The sequence below is a fragment of the Rhynchophorus ferrugineus genome, unplaced genomic scaffold (assembly GCF_030347505.1).
Source record: "Rhynchophorus ferrugineus isolate W39M unplaced genomic scaffold, kcgeb_rfMv2 rfM9, whole genome shotgun sequence".
In the NCBI taxonomy this organism is placed as follows: Eukaryota; Metazoa; Arthropoda; class Insecta; order Coleoptera; family Curculionidae; genus Rhynchophorus; species Rhynchophorus ferrugineus.
Window position 1 is genome coordinate 1,092,684 of NW_027472588.1, and position 27,078 is coordinate 1,119,761.

The 27,078-nt window shown below is 33.4% G+C and overlaps 1 protein-coding gene across 4 annotated transcripts in view; it reads right to left on the bottom strand.

Moving 5' to 3' along the window:
- Window positions 1–563: 563 nt before the first annotated feature.
- Window positions 564–27,078, bottom strand: part of Kua (Plasmanylethanolamine desaturase Kua) — a 29,509-nt gene continuing 2,994 nt past the window's right edge. The window contains exons 1-5 of one of the 4 annotated variants that reach the window (XM_076413998.1): window positions 25,191–25,701; window positions 22,349–22,602; window positions 6,948–7,159; window positions 6,671–6,889; window positions 564–3,087 (exon numbers count right to left, since the gene is read on the bottom strand). In XM_076413998.1, the coding sequence (XP_076270113.1) occupies window positions 2,827–3,087; window positions 6,671–6,889; window positions 6,948–7,159; window positions 22,349–22,601 (945 nt within the window). In that variant the 5' untranslated portion in view covers window position 22,602; window positions 25,191–25,701 and the 3' untranslated portion in view covers window positions 564–2,826. Of the gene's footprint in view, window positions 3,088–6,670; window positions 6,890–6,947; window positions 7,160–22,348; window positions 22,603–23,573; window positions 23,665–25,190; window positions 25,702–27,078 lie in introns of those variants that run through there. The other 3 variants (XM_076413999.1, XM_076414000.1, XM_076413997.1) reach the window with 3 other exon arrangements.

A 27,078-nucleotide genomic window follows, 5' to 3' on the forward strand; every position in this document is an offset into this window, starting at 1 on the left:
TGACAATGGTCTGAATATAAATTTTGCAGAAACCTGTTAGATCTTTGACATTTATTAATTTTAAAATAATTAATATTTCAGTAACCGTAAAATGTAGTCTTAACATATTAAAATTAATCAAACTTGAAATTAAAACAATGTAATTTGGTCATGTGTAAAAATTAAAATAGGCAATTTTTTTAACGAAGGAATCTATAGTTAGTTGAGGGAGAAACTAACAGATGGCGGCACAAATCGCATCATATTTTATTTTTTAGTAGCTTTACAATCCTTAAAATCGAAAAAATCTATTTCAATCGTTCTCCCTTTAATTTAATCAGAAAATGTTCGAATCGTCATGAGACGGATTTCATTCATAAAATTACAGTCCCACACTCCTATTAGGAAAATCATATCCCAAAAATAAATTAATTAGAGTAATACGCGGTGTAGGTGTGGATTTTTCTGTTAAAAGTAATTAAATTGCCGTTTGCTCGTTCAACCGAGCAAACAACCATAATTAATATCAAGCAGGAATAGGATGGGGATTACACGAAGATAAAAACCACATAACGAACACGAAATTGTGCTTAAAAACCTCTTTATTGGGTGATAAAAATAGCGGTCGGCTATGCGCCGTTTGATCACAATGCGAAAATTTAAGGCCACAACAGTTTTTGATTTGGTTGGTTTTGTTTTTTTTTCTCTGTGAACAGGTAATAAAAGAGTACAGCGTAAAGGCGGGTGAAAAAGTCCGACCAATATATAATTTAATTTGACAGGCTGGTAAATAAAAATTAAACAAACAAAAAATGGTAAATTGGGCTGTGACTTTTTCGATAATTGTCCGGTCATATAGTCCATCAATTCAATTCGGTATATTTGTCTTTAGTGTTCGTTATTTTCGTTTTAATTTTAATATGGGGCTTAATTTGAACTCATTATGTATGGAAATATTATTAAAATATAATGTTAATTATGGATGCACACACAAATTATACTTTAATGACATTCTGATAACAATATCAACGTTAATGGCATATTATTTTCGTCTTTAAATCGCTTATTAAAAACTTTTATGTTGCCGTGTAAACTCACTGGTGTTATTGTAATTATTCTAAGGACGCGAAAATAGGAAAGATCCGCCGAAATCCCATAAAATCTTGATGTTTTATACCTTTTTTAAATAAATCGAATTATGTCACGAAACGTCATGGTGACAATTGCAATTAACGTAGCGTCAGAGTAAACGATTATATGTATGAAAATAGTCTGGCCAGGTCCGTGCCCATATAGGACCATGCCACATGTATTTAAACATCCTTTCCTTATTAAATAACTTCTATTTATAGTGTTTTATATGTCACCGCGGTTATTTTTAAAGACGCCGTAATAATATCGAAGGAAAAAAAAATGTAATCTGTTTTTTTTTCGTCCTCTTTGAGTGGTTACTCTAGCGATCATGTTTCCTCGTGGTAATTTTCGGGAGCGTGAAAACCGGACGGACAGTTTTATAAGGCATAAAAATGAACTTAGACGTAGGCCCAATAAAGACGACAGGTCTGTTTGTATTGTATCGGATAATCGATAGCCTTTCTTTGTTCCAAATGCCTTGGCAAGTCTTTGGAAGCATCGGACTAGTTCTGTAATACTAATGAGCGTCTGGAATGTATGTTAGTGAAGGCTGAGTTACAAACGACGTTTTGTTTTTTCGTGATTTGTTTGACAATGTTTTATTAAGATAGAAATATGTGGAATTTTGTTAAATCCTCGTTTCTTTTTTTGGATAGGAAAATCTTTAAGGGTGTTTCACAATGATAAAATCTACGCTTGAGTGAGTTTCTTGTTTTGAATTAATGATATTTTGATTGATTTTTGTTTATGATATGATGGAAAGGGGTTTATTATACAAGTAGAAGGATCTGTGTATTCTTAACAAACATCTTCCTTAATGATAAAGTGTAAATTGGTGCTTATGGTACAACATAATGATCAAGATACACCTAGAAAATACTTTTAAAAACCGACGTTTTATAAGGCATAAAAATAAACATATCGTAGACCCAATAAAGACGACAGGTCTGTTGCTTATATTGGATTGGATAATCGATAGCCTTTCTTTGTTCCAATGCATTGGCAAGTCTTTGAAAGCCTCGGACTAGTTCCGCAATATTAATGAGAGCCTGGAATGTATTTTGGTGAGGACGATCTTTTTTTTTGTTAGTTGATTGACAATATTTTACTGAAACAGAAATCTGTGAAGATTTGTTAAATTTTTGTTTTTTTTTTGGATAGGAATGATGTTTGAGATTGTGTGAGGATGATATAATGTTAACTTAAGTGAGTTTCTTACTTTGAATTAAAGACAATTAAGTAAATTAATGATATTTTTGTTTATGATATGATCGAAAGGGGCTTATTATGCGAGTACTAGGATCTGTATATTCCTAATGAATTTTTGGTTCTTATGGTACAATATAATCATCAAGAGACACCTAGAAAGTATCAAAAAAGTCACGCCTAACAATGATACACATGAAAAGCGTTTCAAGTCGGACTTTATCGCGTTTTTTGTCATTGTTGTCATCATTCGTGGTAAGACAATGAGCGTATCATTGCCCGAGCATTAATCCACTGGTCAAAAATATCACAAAAAGAGAGTCCTCTACGATGGCACCACACTATCCGCACACTTGAACACTAATCAATCCAAGCATCACGCACTCAGTCACAGTTGGAACGTATGATCTTTTTGTTTTTTTGGTTTTTCCTAATCGACACACCGACTTTGGTATCGTGGATAATTCTTTGGACCCATATCTATCACTCGGCGACCGGTCGCCGGTCTTATTTCCGTTTGCCGGCCCATTTGAGGTCGTCGGCTCGCGGCTTATACCCGGTCAGCGCCTCGATGAGGATCTCCAGGCCGCTCCAGAAACGCAGCTTCTCCAGCGGCCAGTTCAGCCAGCCGGTCGTGATGCAGAAGTAGGTCTCGTGTGGGGCCACGTGGTGTATCCGATGGTGGCGGCGCGGCAGGATGACATGGTGCTCCTGCAGGAAAACCACCCACGTCGGCAAGCCGAAGTACGTGTGAGACCACTTATGAATCTGGAAAACAATGAGAATTGATTTTAGTGATGATTTGGCGAATGCGAACACCTTCACCAAATCATCATAATGTACTCGTATAAATATCTCCTAACGAAATATTTTGCATCCGAAGAATCATAAATGCCAGCGAAAAAACACTATGAATGATTTTGGTGATTATGATATGGTGAATAGGTTGCGCCTTCAACAATCGTCGTTTTTATATTTTTTGTTAACGAAAAGAAGCGCTCGCATTCACCAAATCATCATTATCCATAGTTTTTGTTATTGCTAAGCACCAATCGTTTGCCAGCATTATACATCTAAATGTCACTTAATAAAAGATTTTGGATCCAAAGAATCATAAATGTCAGTGAAAAAACTATATGAATGGTTTGGTGATTATGATTTGGTGAATGCATTCGCCTTCACCAAAACATAATTGATCATTTTTCTCGACACCTATATTATTTACGGGGATTATATAGGATAGGTATTATGTAGGATATAAATATGACTGGATGAGAGCAGAAATGTAAATGTCGTCATTTTTTCTCGGAAATTCGATTATCTACGAGCGTATCTTTATTACTAAATTTGTAAAAATAATCTCAACTATATATATTTATATCTTATGACAAACAGAAAGTCTTGTTATAGACAAATGAATATAAGAACAACTGACAGAAAATACTAAAAGACGTTTTGTTGCTTTAATGTTCAAAAAATAATCACCATATCGAGAACCTCCAATCCAAACTTATGTTATGTTAAATATTTCTTGTCATATTGGCTTAGAGAGACTATTACAGTGGTCCACTGCTGGGTATACCATGCAATAAAAAATCCAAAACTTAAATTTTAGTCATTCTGTGACCAGGAGACGATGAAAGAACGAAAAACAACCAACGAAAATATTTGTATCATTCGGACGCTTCTAAAAATATTATGCGAGATAAAGTGATATGATCAATATTGACCGTGTATAGCTATTATTGACAATTTTATCAGTCCTGCGATAATGAACAGAATTTAGAGGAATATTGCGCGTATTGCGTCACTATCGATGCATTGGCAGTGATGCTGTTGTTACAGTACCTTTTTTTGATAAACACTTAATAGGGCTATAAAATATATAAAATATAAAATATAAAAACCGTGAATTAATTGTGAAGGTGGGACAATATATAGCACAATCATCTATCCCATATCTATTTTCAAAAAAAAGTCCTTGTATTTGATACGAAAAAGTTCAAATAAAGGCACAAAAATGGATATCCACCAAATATAGATCAAGCAACACTGATCATTATATGTTTTTTGGAGACAGTCTTCACGTTCCAAGTTAAACTTCTCAGTCGTTATATCGTCTCAGTAGTTAATTCACAGTCGCTATATCAGCTGTGTGATTTTTCTTCCCGAAACATTGTCTAGAAATTTTATGACTCAGGTTTCAGAAACATACAATACCAACTGATCAAATAGTTCAACAAAGAATTAATTCTTAAAATAGCATAACAAATGTATAGTGGTCTTTTTTTTAGCATTTTCTCCGAATGGGAAACATTCAAAATCTTGGAACTTACTGAGAACAATAACGTACGAGAATGATTGCGGCTGATGCCTGGAGAAGTTTCACAAGTAGTTGTAAAGTCCACAGTGACGCAAAGAAAGCTGATACTAAACGCTTGGTCGGATAAGCTAGTCTAATAATCAGGGCCACTCTCTACTATCAGATCTGATCTGATCAGAATTGATGACCACATATATCTTTAGTAACTTGGAAAAAATTCAGAGAGACTGGCTGGGAAGTTTTGATGCACCCACCGCATCTACCGGACCTTGCATTTCTTGTGTAAAGCAGGATTCAAAAAAAAGCTTGTGAAAATCACCCATTATCTTAACCCAGAAATCTCTAAAGCTTTACGGTGATGTACCTCACGAATTGAAAGAATTATTAGACGAAAAACTATCAAAGAACCTTTAGACCGGTTAGAAGATTATGATCGGTTAGTTTCAGGCGTTTACATGCGATGTGAATCATCCAAAAGAAGTTAACGAATTCACAGTTCCATTGCTGTATTGATGGAGAATCTTAACCGATATTCGGTAAGCTTCGGTAGTTGCCACCTGTTTTTGAGACGTTTGGTTTGGAACCCTGGTACTGACAAGAGCTCTATTTTATAAGGTTACGAATGTTGTTGTTTATAGTTTATTTGTTGTTGTACTGTTCATATTTTGATTATAAATAGTGGGTAATTATGGAGAAATCATATTGTCAAAAAACTAACAGGTCAATTGAAAAGTCCCTAGCCTACTATAGTAAAATACATTTTTTGGGCAAAATTAGTTTTTTTTGTTCAACATAATTCCCTTCAAGGGCGATACACTGATTATAGCGACCCTCCAACTTTTCGATACCATTTTTGTAGTACGATTTGTCCTTTGCTTCAAAATAGGCCTCAGTTTCGACGATTCACCTCTGAAATCCAAAAATAGGAAATAGTCGCGGGGGGCCATATCTGGAGAATACCAATTCATGGATTTTTTCCATCGTTTTCACTGACTTGTGACACGGTGCTTTTACTTCAAATACGGCCGATTATCGGCGATTTCGTCCTTCAAACGGTCCAATAACGCTATGTTATTGCTGTGCTATGTACCTTTTTCAAGGTAGTCAAATGAAAATTATTCCATATGCATCCTAAAATACAGACGCCATAATCTTGTCAGCCGATTGTTGCGTTTTCCCACGCTTTGGAGCGGGTTCATCGTGTGCAGTCCACTCGGATGACTGTCGATTGGACTTCGGAGTGAAATGATGGAGCCATGATTCATCCATTGTCATATATCGACGCAAAAACTCGGGTTGAATATGCTTGATCATCTTCAAACACTGCTCCGAATCATCAACTCGTCGTTGTTTTTAGTAAAAAGTGAGCTCGCGCGGCATCCACTTTCCACAGAGCTTTCTCATACCCAAATATTCGTGAATAATATGATGTACACGTTCAGTTGATATCTTTAGAGTGTCTGCTATTTCATTCAATTTCAATTTACGGTCATTCAAAGTCATTTTGTGGGTTTTTTAAATGTTTTCGTCGGTAACAACCTCTTTTGGGCGTCCCCTGCGTTCACCGTCTTCGGTGCTCATTTTACCACGTCTGAATTTAGCATACCAGTCCTTGATGGTTGATTTTCATGGGACAGTGTCCGGAAACTTGGCATCAAGACAACTTTTTGCTTCAACTGTATTTTTTCCCTTCAAAACGCAATATATTATCAACACGTGAAATCCATTTTTTTTCACAACGACCAAAGTTGCTTCACTCAAAATGCTATAATTCACAAACTAACAATCCGACAACTATCAAGTTTATAGAGCTAACTAAAAAACATATGGATTTAATTCTAGTAGCGCCATCTATGTGCCAGACCGAGGACTTTACAATTGACCTGTTATAACAGAACATCTAATGTAAGATGCAATTAATACAAAAAAACTTTATACCTTAACCCAGAACCCTCAGAAACTTTACAGTGCTTTTACCGTGAACTATACAAAACAACACCTCGAAATTCGAAGCTGCGGTATAGTTACCTGGTTTGTCATCGCGACGAAAATCGCCAGCAGGAACACGTAACTGTTCCACGCGAACTTCCTCTGGACCTCGTCCTCGGACAGCACCAGGAAATCCCACACCATCCGGCTCAAGAACGGAATGGTGACCATGAAGTTATCCCCGTTGGTCTCGATGAAATCGTGCCTGGTTATCGACGTAGGATCGATGTGGTGTTCCCGAAACGGCCTCAGGAAATTCTGGAAGAGAAAAACCGGCACCGGTTAGCGCCGAGGCCGTCGCGAATCATTTCCCTACCTTTCCTATGATGGGCAGTTCGACGGAGCCCCAGGAGTCGGCGGCCCAATGGACGAAACCCGAGCAGAAATCGGCGGTGACAATGCCGAAGAACGCCGCGGCCAATATGATGCTCAACCGTTCCATTTTGATGTGGAATAGGATGAACACGAGGTTGACCACCATCAGGGTCAGGCAGATGGCCACGCAGATACACTCTTGGATCCGTTTTCCTGGAAATAATTTAAAGAAAGACTAATATAAGGTGTCAGAATTAAATTTACGTTGTATATGTGAAAAATCGGTACAATATATATTATTCAAAGTATTGTTCATCGATAACCGCTACTTTTTCCGACAGTATATTTATCATCCGGAAGCAACGATGTATCTTTTGGCCATTTTTTGCCATCTTCATAAGAAGTGAAGCACTCCTCAAAGAGATCACCACCCACGCTAGGTGTACCGGAAAGTCATTACCGGTTTTTATTACAATTTATGGATGCCATTCCAAAAAACTGTTTGTCCTTCGAGCCATTTCTTAACTTCCACGAAATTGGCGAATAGCTGCCCTGCAAGTGCGTGTCCCGTTGATGCGAAAACTTGACAATGATAGGACGGGTCAAGGTCTGGAAAATACGGCTTTGTGTGATAATTTGTCCCATCCAAATGCTTTCAACGCTTCCTTGACTGGTTTTGCTTTATGAGATGGCGCGTTGTTATGCTGTAAACTCACTTTAGTGCTTTCAAGCCCATTCTGGACGTTTTTCAATCAAAGTATGGTTCAAGCTGATCATTTGTTGTCAGTAGCGATCACTATTAACTGTTTCGCCAGGTTTCAACAGTTTGTAATACACTTTTCTTCACCCGTCACTATTCGATGCAGAAATGACAATTTTTTGATTTTCCATTCCCATTGCTTGTAATCTAATCGGTCGCCAATCGTTTCTTGGGCCACATTTAACACTTCTGCCAATTGACTTTGAGTTTAAGTTGGGTCTTCATCCAATAACTCTGTTTCAGTTTCGCATCTTCAGCCTTTCTTTCTTTTCCAAAACGTTCTTTGTTTTGCATATCGAAATCACCACTTTCGAAAGCATGCCTCGCATGTTTTTAAGGTTAAAGCATACTCATCGTAAGTTTCTACCAGAAAACGATGACTTTCAAAAGCTCTTTTCTTTTTTTCAAGAAGGATAAATCTATGACGGTGTTACTTTCTCGAAATATAACATATATAGCTTTGAAGCTTGATGTCGGTAGAATATAATGATATATGTGTCAAATCATAACATTGCAAACTTAAGTTTAGCGACATCTGTTAGTAAAACCGATAATGATGGATGTTCGGCTTTATCGTTAATATTGATGCATGACCAGGTGATTATCGTAATGGATCCATTTTTCGTCACCACTAACAATACGATGCCATTGAAACAGCATTTTACATATGACCACAAAAATATTTACACAACATTTAACTGTAACAGAACAGTGTTTCTATATAGTTTCTACTTGAAAGTTATAATTGAAACTAAATACAAATGAAAGTTCTATGAGTTTTAGGTTTTAGGCTCCTAATTTGCTACATTTAACTTACAATGACAACTGTCGTTGGTGTACTAAAACTAGTAAACCAGCCACTACACAGTAGGGACACCGAAAAAATATCGATATATCGATATTTTTTTTATTAAAAATATCAATATATATGGCAAAAAAATATCCATATTTTTATTTTTTCGATATATCGATTTGTCGATATTTTTTTTAAATATTAAAAATGATGTGCTATGCTCAACGCTCAAGAACGTGGGTACTTAGAAGGATTTGGAGTTTTTCAAAAAAAAAACGTTAATAAATGAACAGAATACATGCAAGTGTCCAAATAACACGTTATAAATAATTATATATTTATGAAAAGAAAGTTTACTTTCTTTTGAGACACCGTTTCTAACTGGTACTATATATAAGGCGAGACTTTGCGTTGTATATTCATCATTTCTATCCCCCTTAAACAAACATTGCTGAAGGTTTTTAATCGAACCATGACAAATTCTGCGTCCTTATCGCCGACACCTAAAAATACCACTTATCAACGTCTGTTTGTTTGTCGTCAATATATGAGACGATTAGTTTAAACCAGAGATATTAGATTAATCCCGAAATGTATATGTAACCAGTGGGTCTTAAGAATCACGTTAGACAAAAGGCAAAACACATTAGAACCAAAATAAAACAACTATACTGGTTAGTCGGAAGATACTCTCAATTTGATCTAAAATCAAAGATGTTGATCTATAATACAATTATAAAGCCAATCTGGACCTACGGGGTGCAAATATGGGGTTGCACTAAAAATTCAAATCAACTAGTCATACAACGCTGTCAAAACAAGGTTCTTCGATTGATTACCAATGCCTATCGCTACGTAACCAACAAAGAACTGCACGATGACCTGGAAATCAAATCAATTTGCGAAGTTATCCAAGATTTCGCTTTGAAACACGAAAGAAGATTACTAAATCATACTAACGTGGAAGCAATACAACTGCTGGACAGCGCGCAGGATATCTGGAGATTGAAACAAACAAAACCATACGAACTTATATAAAGTGTATACATTTAGTGTAAACTATAGCTATAAGTTAATAATTAATAAATAATTATATATATATATATATATATATATATATATATATATATATATATATATATATATATATATATATATATATATATACTATTCTTATTATACCAGCAGTAGACAGTAATTCCGCGGTAGCAATTTGCTCATTTTGTAGATTAATCCCAAATGCCATACCCGGTCAAAAGCTTGTAAGACGTCCAGATATATTGCAGAGCGGTACTTCTTTTCCTCAAATGCCTTTTCCACAATCGCTGTTACTCTGTGCACTTGGTCGATTGACGATTGGTGATTTCGAAATCCAAACTGGAAATCTGGTACGTATAGAAATGGTTTAGTTCGTTTTAACATCATTTTCTGAAATAATTTTGATATCGCAGATAACAGCGATATAGAACTGTAATATCCAACTTATTGTGCCAGTTTATCAGGCTATTTTAAGTATAATTGTTTGAGCAACCTTACAACATATGTATATTAACATGATTATTGTTTTTCATGACAGCTGTTTCAATAACTCAGGTGAAATATCATTACTTCCAGGGGCCTTTTTAAATTGCAAAATGTAAAAAAATATTAGGCCCATAAATCAGTTTTTAAATATTGTAAAATATCGGTACAATTTAATTTATTGTCCTTCGATAGCCGATACTTACTCCCTTCTTTTAGGGAATTCAAGGACTCTATCTCGAAAAATCGATGTATCTTTTGAGGATATCCATCAATCTACCTATTTTTGGTACCTTTATAAGAAATGAAGGGTTGCTCAGACATGTCATGACTGACATATTGGAACAAGTGATAATCAGAAAGAGAAGAACCATTTTTTCCAAGTATATTTTCACCGGTTTTGCAATACGCGGTCGGGCGTTGTCATACAGAAGAATAATTCTAATTCGTGTTTGCTCGTATTCCGGCCGTTTTTCACGGTCTCGAACGCATCAATTTTAGTCGATAGCGAGTAATGCCTTCAGATCCTCTTCTTAAAATTTGCTTGCCTGCCCAGGACGCTCTTGGCCTTCCGTATTAACACTTTTGAAACGTCGAAACCACTTCCACCAAATGTTGAAATCGATGGAGCATGGTTTCTACAAGCTTCACTTTTCTTTAAATTGACGTAAAAAGTAAAACTTTCCGCAAATACGATTTACTCGGTACAAAATTAGACATTTTCAACGTATTGAGAAATATTTTCGTGAAAGTGAAGTCAGTGAGGCTTCAACATGAAGTTGGTTCGAGTAAATCGGTCCAGTAGAACTCGGGATACCATGTCTCGAAAGAGAAGTTTCGAAAAAAAATCGCGTTTGAATTTTCATTTTGATGTTAAGTACCGCGTTATTAAATTAGTTATATTTCAAATAAAATATATTAATTATTAAAGTTTATTACAGTACAATAATCCTCCTAAAGGTATATCCTATTATGGCTTCGAAAATATTAAAATAAAATATATTTAACAAAAAAAATTGAACCGACTTCGAAAAGTAAATAAGAAACTCACTGAAAATTAAAAAATAATCAAAATAATCAAATGTCCATCCCGTATGAGGAAAAATAGGAATAAAGAAATCTTATATATACTTTCTATGGTGAGTGCTTAAAAAGCAAACTGAATGGCTTTTGCACTTAACGACTTCCGATTTTCCGTCACATCAGCTCAGTAATAACATTATACACAAATATCTGTTTATTTTAGATAAAAAAATATGTGAAAACTTTGTACGTGTCTTTGAAATGCATGCGTGTTCCTCGATTTCCCCCCTTTCCCCTCAACAGATCCCGATTTGGTCACAATGGATATATACTAGCGACCCGCCCTGGCTTCGCACGGGTGCAATGCTGATACTAAATTAAATACACTACAGAAAAAATATGAACGTTGTATATAAAAACATAGCGGCCCGCTCCGACTTTGCACGGGCATAAAATATATATGCCTATGTCCATGATCCATTATTTTTGATTCATTCATTATTGCCCTTGGCCTGCACGCATTAAATTTGGAGTAAAACAATTCCTCTTCCCCTATACTTACTATGAAGACTTCCTGCTATCTTTGGAATATCTAAATTCATACAATTTTTATTACATTACACATTTTTAAACGCAAATTTTAAATTTGTAATATCTCCGAAAATATTTGTTTAATTTACATGCTGTAAGGAACCATATTGATCTATATTAATTGCACACTGTATTTAAGGCACTTAATTCGATAAGGATTAATGCCGTATTGCTTAAAATAGCTTCGTAAATAAGCCATTTTCTCACGTAAAAAGTAAACAATAAAAATGGTTAATGTGGGTTATCCCTAAAAGATAAACATATACCATCGCGGACTTTTTTGTAGACCTTTTTATGGTGTACAATACTGTAGTACATTAATTTGATCTAACTCGTAGGGTTAGGCAGCGTTTTTGCTAATTGCTAAATAAGCCTAAAAAAATAGGTTAATTTACGACATCACGTTAGAAACCTCTAAAGTTAGCAATGTTGCCTTAGTATATTATGCATGTATTATACATATAAACCTTCCTCTTGAATCACTCTATCTATTGAAAAAAACCGCATCAAAATCCGTTGCGTAGTTTTAAAGATTTAAGCGCACATAGGGATATAGGGACAGAAAAGGCGACTTTGTTTTATACTATGTAGTGATATATATACAGCCGAATACAGAATCTCCTCCTTTTTCGAAGTCGGTTAACAAGTAGATTTTTTCAAACTTCTAGACTAGAATAACCCTTAGCGATGCGGTAAAATTCTTCGTATAACTGGAAGGCCGTAAAACAACAATCTCGTCAAAGTAAACCGGGCGCTAATGCGCTGCCAGTCCCTTTTTATGACATCAACAGGCAAAAATGTATGCCTATTTTATGACCCTTATCGGAATTGATATCGCCAGTAACTTTTTTTCCGTGTAGCTGATATAGTTCAATAAATAATCATAAATAAACCGTGTTACAATTATTTCGTTGTTGCGTTTATCTGAGCGATCCCTAAAAGTCAAGGAGAGTTGTTGTTATAACGTTTTACTTTTTCTCTATGACATTTAAAGATGGATCGCTTATTATCGGAGAGCCATGAATATTGCTACTTCGAATGCCCTAGAAAACTGGAAAGGTTTGATGATGAGAAGCTGCCAACCAACTTCGAATATAATGATGTTTAGTCTCTTAATTTTGTTGTAGAATTCGTAAAAATCTACGCGATAGTAACTTCTGTTATAAGTTATTGATTTTTGTTATCATCGCTGGTGCAGATCGATAACATATATCATCTGCATGAACATATATCTACAAAATAATGGTTTACATAGTTTACAATTTTTTAATTCTTTTTCATCATACGCTATTGGACACAAGCTTGGAAAATAAGAATTAATGAAAGTAAATCTGTACATGTACATTTCACCTATAAACAGACCGTACAAGCACCAATAACATTAAATAACACTATCATTCCATATAGCAACAACGCTAAATATCTTGGAATGAATCACGATGCAAAACTTCGCTGGAAGGAACATATAAAGAAGAAAAGAAAAGAACTGGAATTGACATATGGGAAAATGTACTGGCTAATTGGAAGAAAATCACAATTAACAGTACATAATAAATTGCTATTATATAAGCAAATACTAAAACCTATATGGACATACGGAGTTCAATTATGGGGATGTTCTGCAAAGAGTAACATAAATCAAATACAAATTTCTCAGAATAAAGTCCTGAGAAGTATTGTGGGTGCACCCAAATACTATAGGATTACCTACATCGAGACCTTCAGATACCCACAGTCAGTCAAGAAATCAAGAGAATTGCAAGGGGGCATGAGGAAAGACTCCATCTTCATACGAATATTGAAACTATTGGATACCACCAGAGCAGGACACAGACTCAAAAGAATCAAACCATCTGATCTTGTGCAGTGTTGTGTAGTGAGGTGCATATATTAAAAAATTCGGCAGTGACATGTACAAACATTATTTCACCAGAGACTGAGATAGGGCCGATGGGTCCTCCTAGTTATATACCTGGATTTAAGTTATTATAAAGACCAATCGTAGGTTAGACGGACACGACTAGTAACAATATATTAATTAAATAATTTTTAAAAAGATCTCAATACTTTACTGTTGCTGAAGCAAGATGAATATTCTTTACTAAATCTCGCTACAGTTAGTTTCTGATCGTTAGGTTTGATTCATGTCTTTTCCGGAGTCGTCCGCTAAATCTTCCACCCAAGAGATTGATTTTGCACCAGACTAGAGGAAAATTAATGATGACAGTAAACATCTCATGACATCTTATATTTACATTATCCTAAAAATAGTTTTAACAAAAAAATTGAAACGATTTTTTAATTTTTCGTGAGTTTGTTATTTATTTTTTGAAGTCGGTTCAATTTTATTGTTAAAAATATTTTATTTTTCTCTTTTTAGTGTTAGATATTTACTCCATGGATTACGTAGTGATTTTATTTAATATTACAATGGGTAGACCAAGTAAAGGCGCAGCCGTATGAGGAAAAATAGGAATAAAAAAACAATTATTGAAAATAAGGAACGCTTCAGGCCCCGGGCTCTGCTACTTAGCCTAGGTTATTTGACAAATGCACTAACTAAACAACAACAAAAATGTATTGTCCCCGTCGGGAATCGAACCCGCGACCTCCCTTAAGTACTTGTCAAAAATATTTCTACGTGCCTTTGAAATCTGAGCGTTAGTTATCAATTTTTAAGGTACATTTAGTATAATTATCAGAAACAAACCAATAGATGACCCACCCTATACCAAGACGTTGCGAAATCCGAACAAAAGTTAACGGTAAGCCGGCCAGCGTCTCGGTAACGAACCAGTTTTAGGGTCGGGTGAGGAAGAAAGGAGGGCGGGCGAAAGGAGAGAGAAAAAAAAGGCCAACCCACGGTCGAGACCGCATTGCCGCCGACCATTGTTGCCAATCGTCGGCGGCGAGCGCCGACTGCGGTCACTCAACTCTTAGCCGCGTTATATCGGCCGGATCGGAGGAAAGCTCCATATTTTTCGCCGTCGTCCTTTCTTCTACCATTCGCGTCATTTCCTCGACCATTTAAGCTGCCCGAATTAGCGCCAATACCCTCCCCCCTCGCGATATCCGAGAAAACGTTGTCGTGCGGCCCCCGATCGACGAAACAAAACGATGTAGACGAGTTTGGTTTTTTTTTAATGGGGTTAATTGTTGCTAAGTTCATCGACATGACATCAAGAAACTCCGAAAACTATATAATATTAATCCAGTTGACGAATACTCCATTTTTTCCAGTTATATTTCTTCATAAATGTTGTAAATAATTGTAGTATCGTCAACATGGGTCTTGTCTTAACTTGTGGGCTGATACTGGTGCTGCAGGACCTGGAACATTATTCGATAAGCCCCATCACTGTTAATCCTGAGGGATATACAGAAGAATTGATACAATAAACGTCCTTATTGTATCATCTCCCCCCTTTCATCCGTACAATCTATAAGAAAAGAGAAACCCTGCAGCTTGGGGGATTCAACTCAATACTTCAACGGTTGATGCCACCTTATTCTACTGTGATGTAGACGAGTTTGGCTTTTACTGGGGTTAATCGCTGCCAAGTGCATGGACATGACATCAAAAATACCGAAAACTATATAACATTAATCCAGTTGACGAATGCTCTATTTTTTCCAGTTACATTTCTTAAGAAATGTTGTGAATAATCGTCAACATGGGTCTTGTACTACTGATTCGAAGTACTTGAACTTCTGTACTTGCTCTATCCGAATGCTACTAGGATTTGCAATAAAACAAAAAAAATGGACTATAAAATATTAGAATTAAAGAATGTGTATGCAACTGTTTTATTTAATGATTTACCAACACAAATATTATTGAAAAACCAACGAAGAAAAATCTTTGGAACGTTTGGAATAAACGACTCGTATATAAAGGCTAAAAAATGTTATCAAAACAATACGTTGAACCCTTAAACTCCTACATCTCAGCTGGGATGTTTGGAGTTAAATAAGGAGGACTCAACAATGGAAGAAACAAAAGCAGGTACACCGCAAGGCAGTATTTTACTATTACAGTTATTACTGTTTTTTTACCTACTTTATACATGTACTGTACCACAAATAAAAATTTTTATTATGGCTACATTTGCTGATGACACTTGCTATTGGAGACAATACCGAAGACGCAACCGTTTACATATCAATAAATATGAATAATGCTGTTATCTCACACGGCAACATTGTTAAGTACAATAGGATGAAGCTCGTTGCAATACTTCGTTGAAATGAGTATATTAAAAAGAAAATAAAAGAACTCGAAATGTAATATAAAAAACTTCATTGGTTATTTGGAAGAAAATCTAAATTATCTACATATAATAAGTTCCTGCTGCACAAATCAGTGGTAAAACTTATGAAATTCAGTTATGGAGATGTCCAGGATATTACCACATTTACCACCGTACCTCAACTCCTTTTTTACATTCTTTACTGTCTCATTGTATCCTAGACTCCTTGTTGCAATCACCAATGCAAAGGATCCATATCCATATTCCAGAATAAAGTCTTGAGAAGTATTGTGGATGCACCCAGATACTATGAGAACAATTACTTATATCTTCGGATTCCAACTGTGTTCTTGAAAAACATGAACTATGTCGCAGACTCAAGACAACCAAACCGTGTGATTTTATGTAGTTGTATAAGTGTACTAAATGGTAAAAACACTGAAAGCTGCTTTCAACATTTTATTTTATTAGAAACTAGCGACCCGCCCCGGCTTCGCACGGGTGCAATGCTGATACTAAATTAAATACACTACAGAAAAAATATAAACGTTGTATATAAAAACATAGCGGCCCGCTCCGACTTTGCACGGGCATAAAATATATATGCCTATGTCACTCAATGAAAACATGATTAAAATCGATCCAGTATTTTTGGTTCATTCATTACAGCCCTTGGCCTGCACGCATTAAATTTGGAGTAAAACAATTCCTCTTCCCCTATACTTACTATGAAGATTTCCTGCTATCTTTGGAACATTTTTAAACGCAAATTTTAAATTTGTAATATCTCCGAAAATATTTGTTTAATTTACATGCTGTAAGGAACCATATTGATCTATATTAATTGCACACTGTATTTAAGGTACTTAATTCGATAAGGATTAATGCCATATTGCTTAAAATGGCTTCGTAAATAAGCCATTTTCTCACGTAAAAAGTAAACAATAAAAATGGTTAATGTGGGTTATCCCTAAAAGATAAACATATACCATTGCGGACTTTTTCGTAGACCTTTTTATGGTGTACAATACTGTAGTACATTAATTTGATCTAACTCGTAGGGTTAGGCAGCGTTTTTGCTAATTGCTAAATAAGCCTAAAAAATAGGTTAATTTACGACATCACGTTAGAAACCTCTAAAATTAGCAATGTTGCCTTAGTATATTATGCATGTATTATACATATAAACCTTCCTCTTGAATCACTCTATCTATTGAAAAAAACCGCATCAAAATCCGTTGCGTAGTTTTAAAGATTTAAGCGCACATAGGGATATAGGGACAGAAAAGGCGACTTTGTTTTATACTATGTAGTGAGTAAGTAAGGGCCATTGTAGATTAGTCGACGACAACTAATATTAATATATGTTTAAAAAATACTGTTTCTATTTGTAAAAATTTTTTATCAGTGAACGAAAATAATTTTTCGACAATACACATTGTACATATATTGGCTTCGACAACGCTACGAAAGAAGAACAAAACAAAATTCATGTTGTATCACAATACTACGCGATAGCCTATGGGTATTTTATCTTGACAAAAGGACAATTAGGTGAAAGTGTATCTGCCATTTCTTGATATTGACGCAGCATAATTTTGCACTTTTTCGGTATGGTCCTTTGCCGAACAAGAACAACAACAACAACAGTACTTAATAAAATATTTTACACTATCATAAATTACAAAATATAAACACATCATAAACTTTGCTTTATTAGATTACTTTTTCAATATAATAATGTGTTCGACTTGAAAGCTTGTTCAGAACTTGCAGATTAAAATAAATATAACTAACTTCTCCAAAGTCACACCTGACAGTAGATAAAATTACCAACAAAATGTGCATTTTACGACCTATGTTACAGTAATTTCACATGGCAGAAACAAATAAAAAACGTATTATAAAATTGCACACACCTTTTTTAGTTAGATATTATGTAGAATCGTTAAAATTGCCCACCATCATTATCTTTCAGCCAAAAAAAATTCTTTCGATCATATATCTTTGCCAAAAAAAGAATCGATCGAAATTTACTGCAATAATATATTAACGTAGATCACTTATTCACGCATTAAATATATAAGAATCCTTGAATTGTATTAAAATAACAAATAACTGTAGTATAGTTATAAATAACCCCTAATGTTTTTCTGAAATTAAAAAAAAAAGTATTTTGTTAAATATTGCCTAATATTCTCAACAAGCACAGAGTCGACAATCGCGTTTAACTTGTTTCTTCATATAAAGCCGCGCTTTATCGTCATATCATTGCAAAAAGGACTAATTTAGGCTATATTATTCTTGAAATTGAAAAATTTTGATTGAGATTGATTGAAAAATATTCTTATTGTAATTATAAATAACGAAAATTATATAAATAGCCTGAAGAGTATTTTCCAAAATGAAAATCAATCTGTATTTTGTTAGATATTGCCTGATATTCTAGATATTCTAGATTCATTTAATATATAATTCTTATCGTTAATTATCATTACAACAAGATATGAGAAATTTTGACTAGAATAAAAGATTTAAAAATATATTATAACTATAATTAAAAATTACATAAATTATATAAGTCGGAGTGATACTTTCTAAAGTTTAAAAAAAACTGTATTTTATTAAATATTGCCTAATATTCTAGACAGTTTTGACTCATTCAACGGCTTGATTACTGTGTATTTATTCTAAAATTTACCATGAATGAAAGTGATTTTATTAGGTCGTCAGACAGACGCATTCGATACTAATTTATTTCTTCGTTTAGTACCGCCACGCCGTTTTAGCGTTGACGATTTTTCGCGAGAAGATACGAAAAGGCTCAGCGCCAATTTTATTTGGTGAGTGAGTGGCCGGTTTCGAGTGAATTACGCTAGGGAGAATGTAAAAAATGATCGGATAGCGTGCTATTTCGGCCCTCTCGACTGGTTTCGACAGCCAAACCGTGTATTTTTAACCTTTCTGTTCGACCACCGGCTTGTTAGAGAGGAGCCTCGTCGTGACTTGGCCAGATAACGGTAAAACTCCTTTCGGCGAGCGCGGGGACTATCGGCAATTATATTAAAACGTATGAGGATGATCCACGCACAACAAATAATATTGATCATTATCAGGCCCACATTATTTTTTAAGGATTCAACAGTAATAGTCCAAAAAATTTATTAAAATAACGTTTTTTTACATTTTGCAATATTATTAATGGACTCTAGTAACAGGTCAATTGAAAGGTCCTCGGCCTACCACAGCAACTCACATTTTTTGGAAAAATTAGTTTTTTTATTCAACACAATTCCCTTCAAGGGTGATACACTGATTATAGCGACCCTCCAACTTTTCGATACCATTTATGTAGTACGATTTGTCCTTTGCTTCAAAATAGGCTTCAGTTTCGACGATCACCTCTTCATTCGACGAAAATTTCTTCCCAGCAAGCATTCTTTTGAGATCTGATAAGAGAAAATAGTGGCTGGGGGCCAGATTTGGAGAATACGGTGGATGAGGAAGCAATTCGAAGCCCAATTCATGGATTTTTGCCATCGTTTTCACTGACTTGTGACACAGCACTTTCTTTTTCTTCAAATGCGGGCATTTTTCGGCGATTTCGTCCTTCAAACGGTCCAATAACGCTATGCTATAGTCACTGTTGATAGTCCATCCTATTTCAAGGTAGTCAATGAAAATTATTCCTTTAGCATACCAAAATACAGACGCCGTAATCTTGCCAGCCAACTGTTGCATTTTCCCACGCTTTGGAGCGAGTTCATCGTATGCAGTCCACTCGGATGACTGTCCTTTGTACTACAGAATGAAATGATGGAGCCATTTTTCATCCGTTGTCACATATCGATGCAAAAACTCGGGTTTATTACGCTTGATCATCTTCAAACACTGCTCCGAATCATCAACTCGTCATTGTTTTTGGTCAAAAGTGAGCTCGCGCGGCATCCACTTTTCACAGAGTTTTCTCATACCCAAATATTCGTGACTGATACACGTTCAGTTGATATCTATGGAGGGTCTGATATTTCATTCAATTTCAATTTATGGTCATTCAAAATTATTTTGTGGATTTTTTAATGTTTTCGTCGGTAACAACCTCTTTTGGGCGACCACTGCGTTCATCATCTTCGGTGCTCATTTCACCACGTCTATACTTACCTTGATGGTTGATTTTCCTGGGGCAGTATCCGGAAACTCGGCATCAAGCCAAGTTTTTGCCTCAACTATATTTTTTTCCCTTAAAAAAGCAATATTTTATCAACACGCGAAATTCCTTTTTATCCTTTATTTTTTTATTCCTTTATTTTTTCACAATAACAAAAGTTGCTTCACTCAAAATACTATAATTCACAAACTAATGATCCGACAGCTGTCAAATTTATATACGCATCTTTTGAGGGTTAAGGCTAACTAAAAAACATATGTATTTAATTCTAGTAGCACCATCTATGTGTCAAGACTTTTCAATTAACCTGTTTCATAAAAGTTCAAGAAGGGACCAAAGGAAACTAGAACTTATTAGGCTATAACGCAATAAAAAGTTTCATGGCTTTTTTCAGCATGAAAGAAACATTTAGGCTATGCATTTGACTGAACTAACCGAAAACAAAAATATTTAGAGTGTCTTAAAAAGTACTTGCCATAAAAATGTTTATTAAATCAATAAAATCGAATATTCGTAAACTATTATGCTATATTTAGCATTTCCTTTCGCAACTAAATATAATAGAAGTAAACTAAAAACAAAACAATATAGATGAGAAATATAAAGTTAGACGAAAATATTAAGATATATATAAACAAATTAAATATTTGTTCAATGATTCTTTGAATATTCTTTGCGCCTTAATAGTAAAATAAGTGAAAATTAGCCTGATATTTTAACACATTAGAAACATACATTATTTAACTATTTTAGCGTGTATTTGAACTAAAATTATTAGGCTATATAAAAAACTTTTTTATATTGAAGGCACAAACCTTCCAAACATTTTCCTGTATATATATTTATAAAAATAACAAATTGGTGATTTTACATTAATTTCGACGGACTAGATTATTGTTTGTTTTGATTGACCACTGAGTATCAGCTTAATTTTTAGTAGTAAATATAATAGGCGTGCTTTTCTTAAATGGAGTTTTACTGTCGTTAAATAATATAGAAAAATCAATAAAGCCTTTAATCTACACTTATAGTTCTTATAAATGGCCTAATATTAAAATAAAAATATTAGGCTATATTTAAGGATATTAATGAAACTGAATGAAACTTAATGAATAAAGCAATATTTCAATAAAAGATTTCAACATTTAGGCTAACATCTAACCAATGAACTAAGCAAAAACAAATATGTTAACACGAACTTGTTATAAAAATATCTATTAAACCAATAATATTGGATATATGTAAAATATTAGGCCATATTTAAAATATTTTTTCTGAAATATAAATAATAGGAGTAAACAAAGCAATAGATTTGAACAGAAATATAAAGTCTGACGAAAATATTAGGCTATATTTAAAGAAATTGTATATTTGTTCGATGGTTCTTTGAATGTTATTTGTTCTTTAATAGTAAAATAAGTAAAAATATTAGGTTACCCTAACTCAATATCATAACATTATATGGTCAAAATATTATGTAAAACATGATATTGGTGAACATGATACATGCTAACATGTTATATGATAGGTTATTTAAACATAATTATGGAATTATTTAATTAGTAGAACTTGAATTATGTCATTATTAAAACTTTAGGCTATATCTTATATAGAATATAACAACGTTCAATTTTATTAGCATGTATTTATACTAAAATTATTAGAATATAAAAAAAACTATTTGTATATTGAATGCACAAAACAATACTAGTGTATATTTTTATAAAAATATTAATTTTGTGATTATGCATTAATTTCGAGGGATTGGATTATCACTTGTCTTGATTGATCACTAAGTATCAGTCTAATTTTAAGTAACATAACTGAATATTAGTAGAATGTTAGATAACCACAAGAGATGTACTTTTATTACATGGAATGCTACTGTTTTAAAAAAATATTTAAACAAAAAGCCTTTAATCTATGCTGATAATTCTTATAACTAATCTAATAAAAGAAATACTAGGCTATATTTAAAAATAGTAATGATTAACCAAGTATCGAAGAAATTTTGCGTTATGCAATATTAGGCTATATTTAAGGGCAATAATAATGACCAGTAAAATTTCGGGATCTATATTAAAGGATCTTTTAAAAATATTGTTATCGTTTTGACTGGCGTGGGACGACGCCTCCCTAATCGACATTTTTTCCCGAAGCTCCTAGCATTGAATGAAATTCCTGTCAGCTGATATAATATTCGGAGACAATCTAATAATAGAAAGAGGACACCGGCAGCACGTGTTTCTGGCGATTTTTATCGCGCCCCGTTCCCTCCATCCGCCGAACTCCTTACCTCGGCTATACAGGTTGGCCAGTTCTTGGGCGCCGCGGTGCTGCGGGCCCCATCTGGGCCCCGTCACCGCCTCCTGGGGCTCGGCCACGGCGCAGTTGGCGTTCGGGTCGTCCTCCAGCATGGAATTCTCCAGGATCTGTTGTTCAGTCTTGACGGGGGCCAGCAGGTTGGTGGCGACGGCGTCCACCAGGGGGCATTCCAGCACCTGGTTCACTTTCGGCGAACAACTCAGCGGGATCTTCGGCAGGGCCATTCTGGAACAAGGGGTGACATAAAGCTGATGATGTTACGACGATTGATTGACAGTGACGCTCCATTCGTCGATGACAAACACGTCATTATTTATCGTCAGCTTTTGACATATTTATTTATTGTCAAAAGGAAGTAATTCGTATATACATTGACTTATTAATGCATCAGTATTTTTTTGAGCCTATACATGGAAGGAAAAGATACAAAACAAGCTAAAATACTCAGGATGAACTGATATGAATTGATATGAACAGAAATATTTTCAGGAAATAATATCAAATAGATATATATATATATATATATATATATATATATATATATATATATATATATATAGATATATATTTGTGGACATATTAGGCTATAAAGATTAGTCTTCTAAATTTTACAGGTCATGAAATTTAATTAAAAACAGGAGTGTATTTTTCAAGGAATTGGTATGAACCCTAATATACTATATATTTATAAATAAAATAATATCTACAATCTAGTTAGTATTGGGATAGGTTATTTCACAGAAAATATTAGGCATTATGATATAAAACTTGCACGAAAAGAGATTAGGTATATTTTACTAAATAACATAAATAGTCAAGAAAGAAGTTAATCCTTATGAAAATATTAGGCTATACTAACACAAATTAAAATTTTGAATATTCTAATATATACCAATATACAAAATAAAAACCAATTTCTAACTGTCCACTTCAATTATATAAAAATATTAAGTAAAGTTAAGTAATTTAATTAAAAAATGTAACTATATTAAACTGTACATAGTTAAAACAAAGAAGTATTACTAACAGTATTTGTGAGAAGTTAGAGATTTGAATATTCTAATATACAAATAATTACTATTACTATTGGTGAGAATATTAGGATATAAGAAAATAAATTAGACTAAAAGAAATATATTTATAACAGTAGCCAATATACATAAATCAAATATATTATTAATTAATTGAGCAGTTACCTAAGCAGTCAAATGTTGAGAAAATGTTTATACCTTCTTATATGTTCTGCTGAAACTATTAGTACTTTACTGAGTACTATATAAACTTTACCAATACTCATATCTAAAAATATAATCGTCTATTCCTAAAACTGATAATGCTCATATTCCTGTCTGTACTTATGATAATAAATCATATTAGCACCTTAACGTTTTTAGCCATTTTTACAAATATTTATAACATAAAATTAGCGTTTAATTATTTCAGTTTTCATTAACATTTGTTTGAATAAAGCTTGACAGTTTCCAATTCGTTTATTTGTCTGATCTAAGTAAATGTAATTAATTTTAAGTTATAATAATTAAAAAAAAAAAGATAATTATATTGATTTTAAATAGTTCGTCCATTTTAATACGTCCTGTATTATATTACCGGTGCTCTAATTTAAAATGAATACTGTATGTTTCTTAACTTGTATTTGGTTGAGTCGGTTCAATTTTTTATGTCAATTGTTGTTGGAAACAATTATTTTTCTTCTTTTGGCTTTTCCACCCATCATAAAATTATATTGTTGGAAATATTTTAATGAAACGAAAAGCTACATTGATTATGTTGAACAATAAAGACATTATGAGGACTACAAATATATATTTATTTTGTTTTTATCACCGTGAACTTATTCTACGAATTTGTAAAATTTTTATATCCTTGAAGATCCTTCATTACTATCTCTGTTTTTTCATTACTATCTTTTTGTCAAGAAATTTCAAATGTTTAACATCCATAAGTATTAAAAATTAAATTAAGTATTAAAAACGTGGATTACTATATGTTAATGAACACAATAACATCTATAACCTTCATATTATTAGGATATGAGAATATTTTTTACAGAAAATATTAGGCTCTATAGAATGTATATTTATTATATATATATATATATATATATATATATATATATATATATATATATATATATATATATATATAAATATATATAAACACACAATAATAATATCTATAGCTTGCATATTATTAGGATAGATTAGATTAAAGAAAATATTAGGCACTATAGAATAATTTTTATGCGATGATAAATTAAATGAAAAATATTTTTTATATTATAGGAGACAAGCCATTTTCTAATAATGTTAAGTAAAGGTATAAAACTTGAACTATTAGCATTTGTTATTATCCTTATTCATTCATTTTTAATTTTTATTTTTCCAAGAAATTTAAATAATTTTATATTAAATACTTAATATTTTGTATGTCATACAGCCTGGGTATTATTAGGATAGATTTGTTTACAGAAAATATTAGGCAATATAAAATAATCATTAGGCAATGATAATTTATATGAAGAATTTTTTTTATATTACAGGAGGCAAACCATTTTTAAAAGGTATAAAACCCGAATGAGAAGAGATTAGGCTATATTGGGATTAGTCTTTATTTCCTCATTAGATGTGTCGTCAAGAAACTTACAAACGTGGATTACTAATAATTAATTAAATTAATGGTGAGAAAAAATTATATTCAGATAAATGTATCGTTCCAGGTTAGTTACTATGAGAGTTTTTCGTGATGATGTGTTGCAAGCGGTGATGATGAACATAAATCATATCGATAACTACCTGGAGAGTAGTTGGTAACCTCACGAAGAACCAAATCCCATGCCGCGACACTTAGACAAGCGACGTCCGTCAGAAAGCACCGCACTCCGAGATATATCCTTGGATCATGCTTTATTTAAAAACGTGTCATCACAATTGACTCATTAATAAACGAATAAACGTTATCATTCATTCAAAGGATGGCGATCGTGCGTCCAGTCCGGGCCCTCGTCATTCCGTCAGCGAGCCGTCGTCGTCGTGCCGCACATCCCCCGATGACGAACTCGCCAAAGAACCAACGGACGAGCCGAATTCGCGACGATCCCCTGACGTACGATGCCGACTGAAAAAAATTAGCGCGACTAGACGCTAACGACGATAGGACTGGCGACCGATCCACAGCGGAACTGACTGAAATTGTTGCGTTGCCGTTTGTCGTAACCGCCGACGTTGTCGTCAGGTTCGGTCTGAGGTCTTCGATCGTTTCCACTTGGTGGGTTTTGGCCCCGAATATCAATCGACACCCACCGCAATTTTTTCGTTTTTTTTTCAGTTTACGCCACTATTAACAGGATCGCACTAATGAGCGTCGAAGGTGAAAGGACATATGATCCTTATTAATATCAGATATATGCGAAATGTGCGGTCCAAGTTCGTATTTAACTTTGGACCCTTGGTGGAAATCACCAAAACAAAAGTTGTCAACAATGCACTGTATTTTGAATTTCGTCAACACTAAATATTTTTGGAATACTTTTTTTAATAATATTAACAATTTCTTTTGTCTTTTCAGTAAGAGAAATAATTTGGCTATACATCTAACAGAAATAAGCAAAAACAAAAATGTTTGACTGTCCTAGATTAATATAAACAATTTTCTCAACAACATACCTAAGCAGGAAAATGTCTACAAAATAAGTAAATTTGAATATATTTAGAATATTAGGCTATATTTAGATTAATATAACACATTTTCTTTCGGCAATTAAAATAATGGAAGTATACTAAAGACTCAACAACATACCTAAGCAGGAAAATGTCTATAGAACAAGTAAATTTGAATATATTTAAAATATTAGGCCATATTTAGATTAATATAAAGAATTTCTGTTCAGAACTAAAAATAATAGTATACTAAAAAATACCAAATTATAATTAAATATAAATACAACTTCTATGAACATACTAGGCTAAATTTAAACAAATTTTATAAATGTTAGGAGTGGTCTGGTTTTTTAAATATTTTCAGTACCTTAATAATATTAAGAAAAACGTCAAGTTTTTTTAACATATTCGAAACTTATCAATATCATAACATTAGTAGATCAAAACAATATGAAAAATTAGAAATATAACCGAAAATATTAGGCCATATTTAAATTAATATAAAGAGTTTTCGTTCAGAACTAAAAATAATAGAAGTATACTAAAAACACCAAATTATAGTTAAACATAAATACAAAATGAATGAAAATATTAGACTAAATTTAAAAAAATTATAAATGTTAGGAGTGGTCTGAAAATATTAGTCCATATTTAGAGTAATATAAAGTATTTTCTTTCGGAAATGAAAATAATACAAGTATACAAAAAAAATGGTTAAAGAGAAATACAAACATCGATGAAAATATTAGGCTATGTTCAAACCAATCTTATATTTGTTAAAAGAGTGAGAGAAATGTTCTTAGTTCCTTAATAATATTAAGTAAAAATATCAGGTTAATTTGACATATTGGAAACTTATCAATATCATAACATTATTAGGTCAAAACAACATGAAAAACCAGAATTGTAAGTGAAAATATTAGGCCATATTTAGATTAATGTAAAGTATTTTCCTTCGGAAATGAAATTTAATACAATTATACCAAAAACACCAAAATATGGTTAAAGAGAAATATATACATCG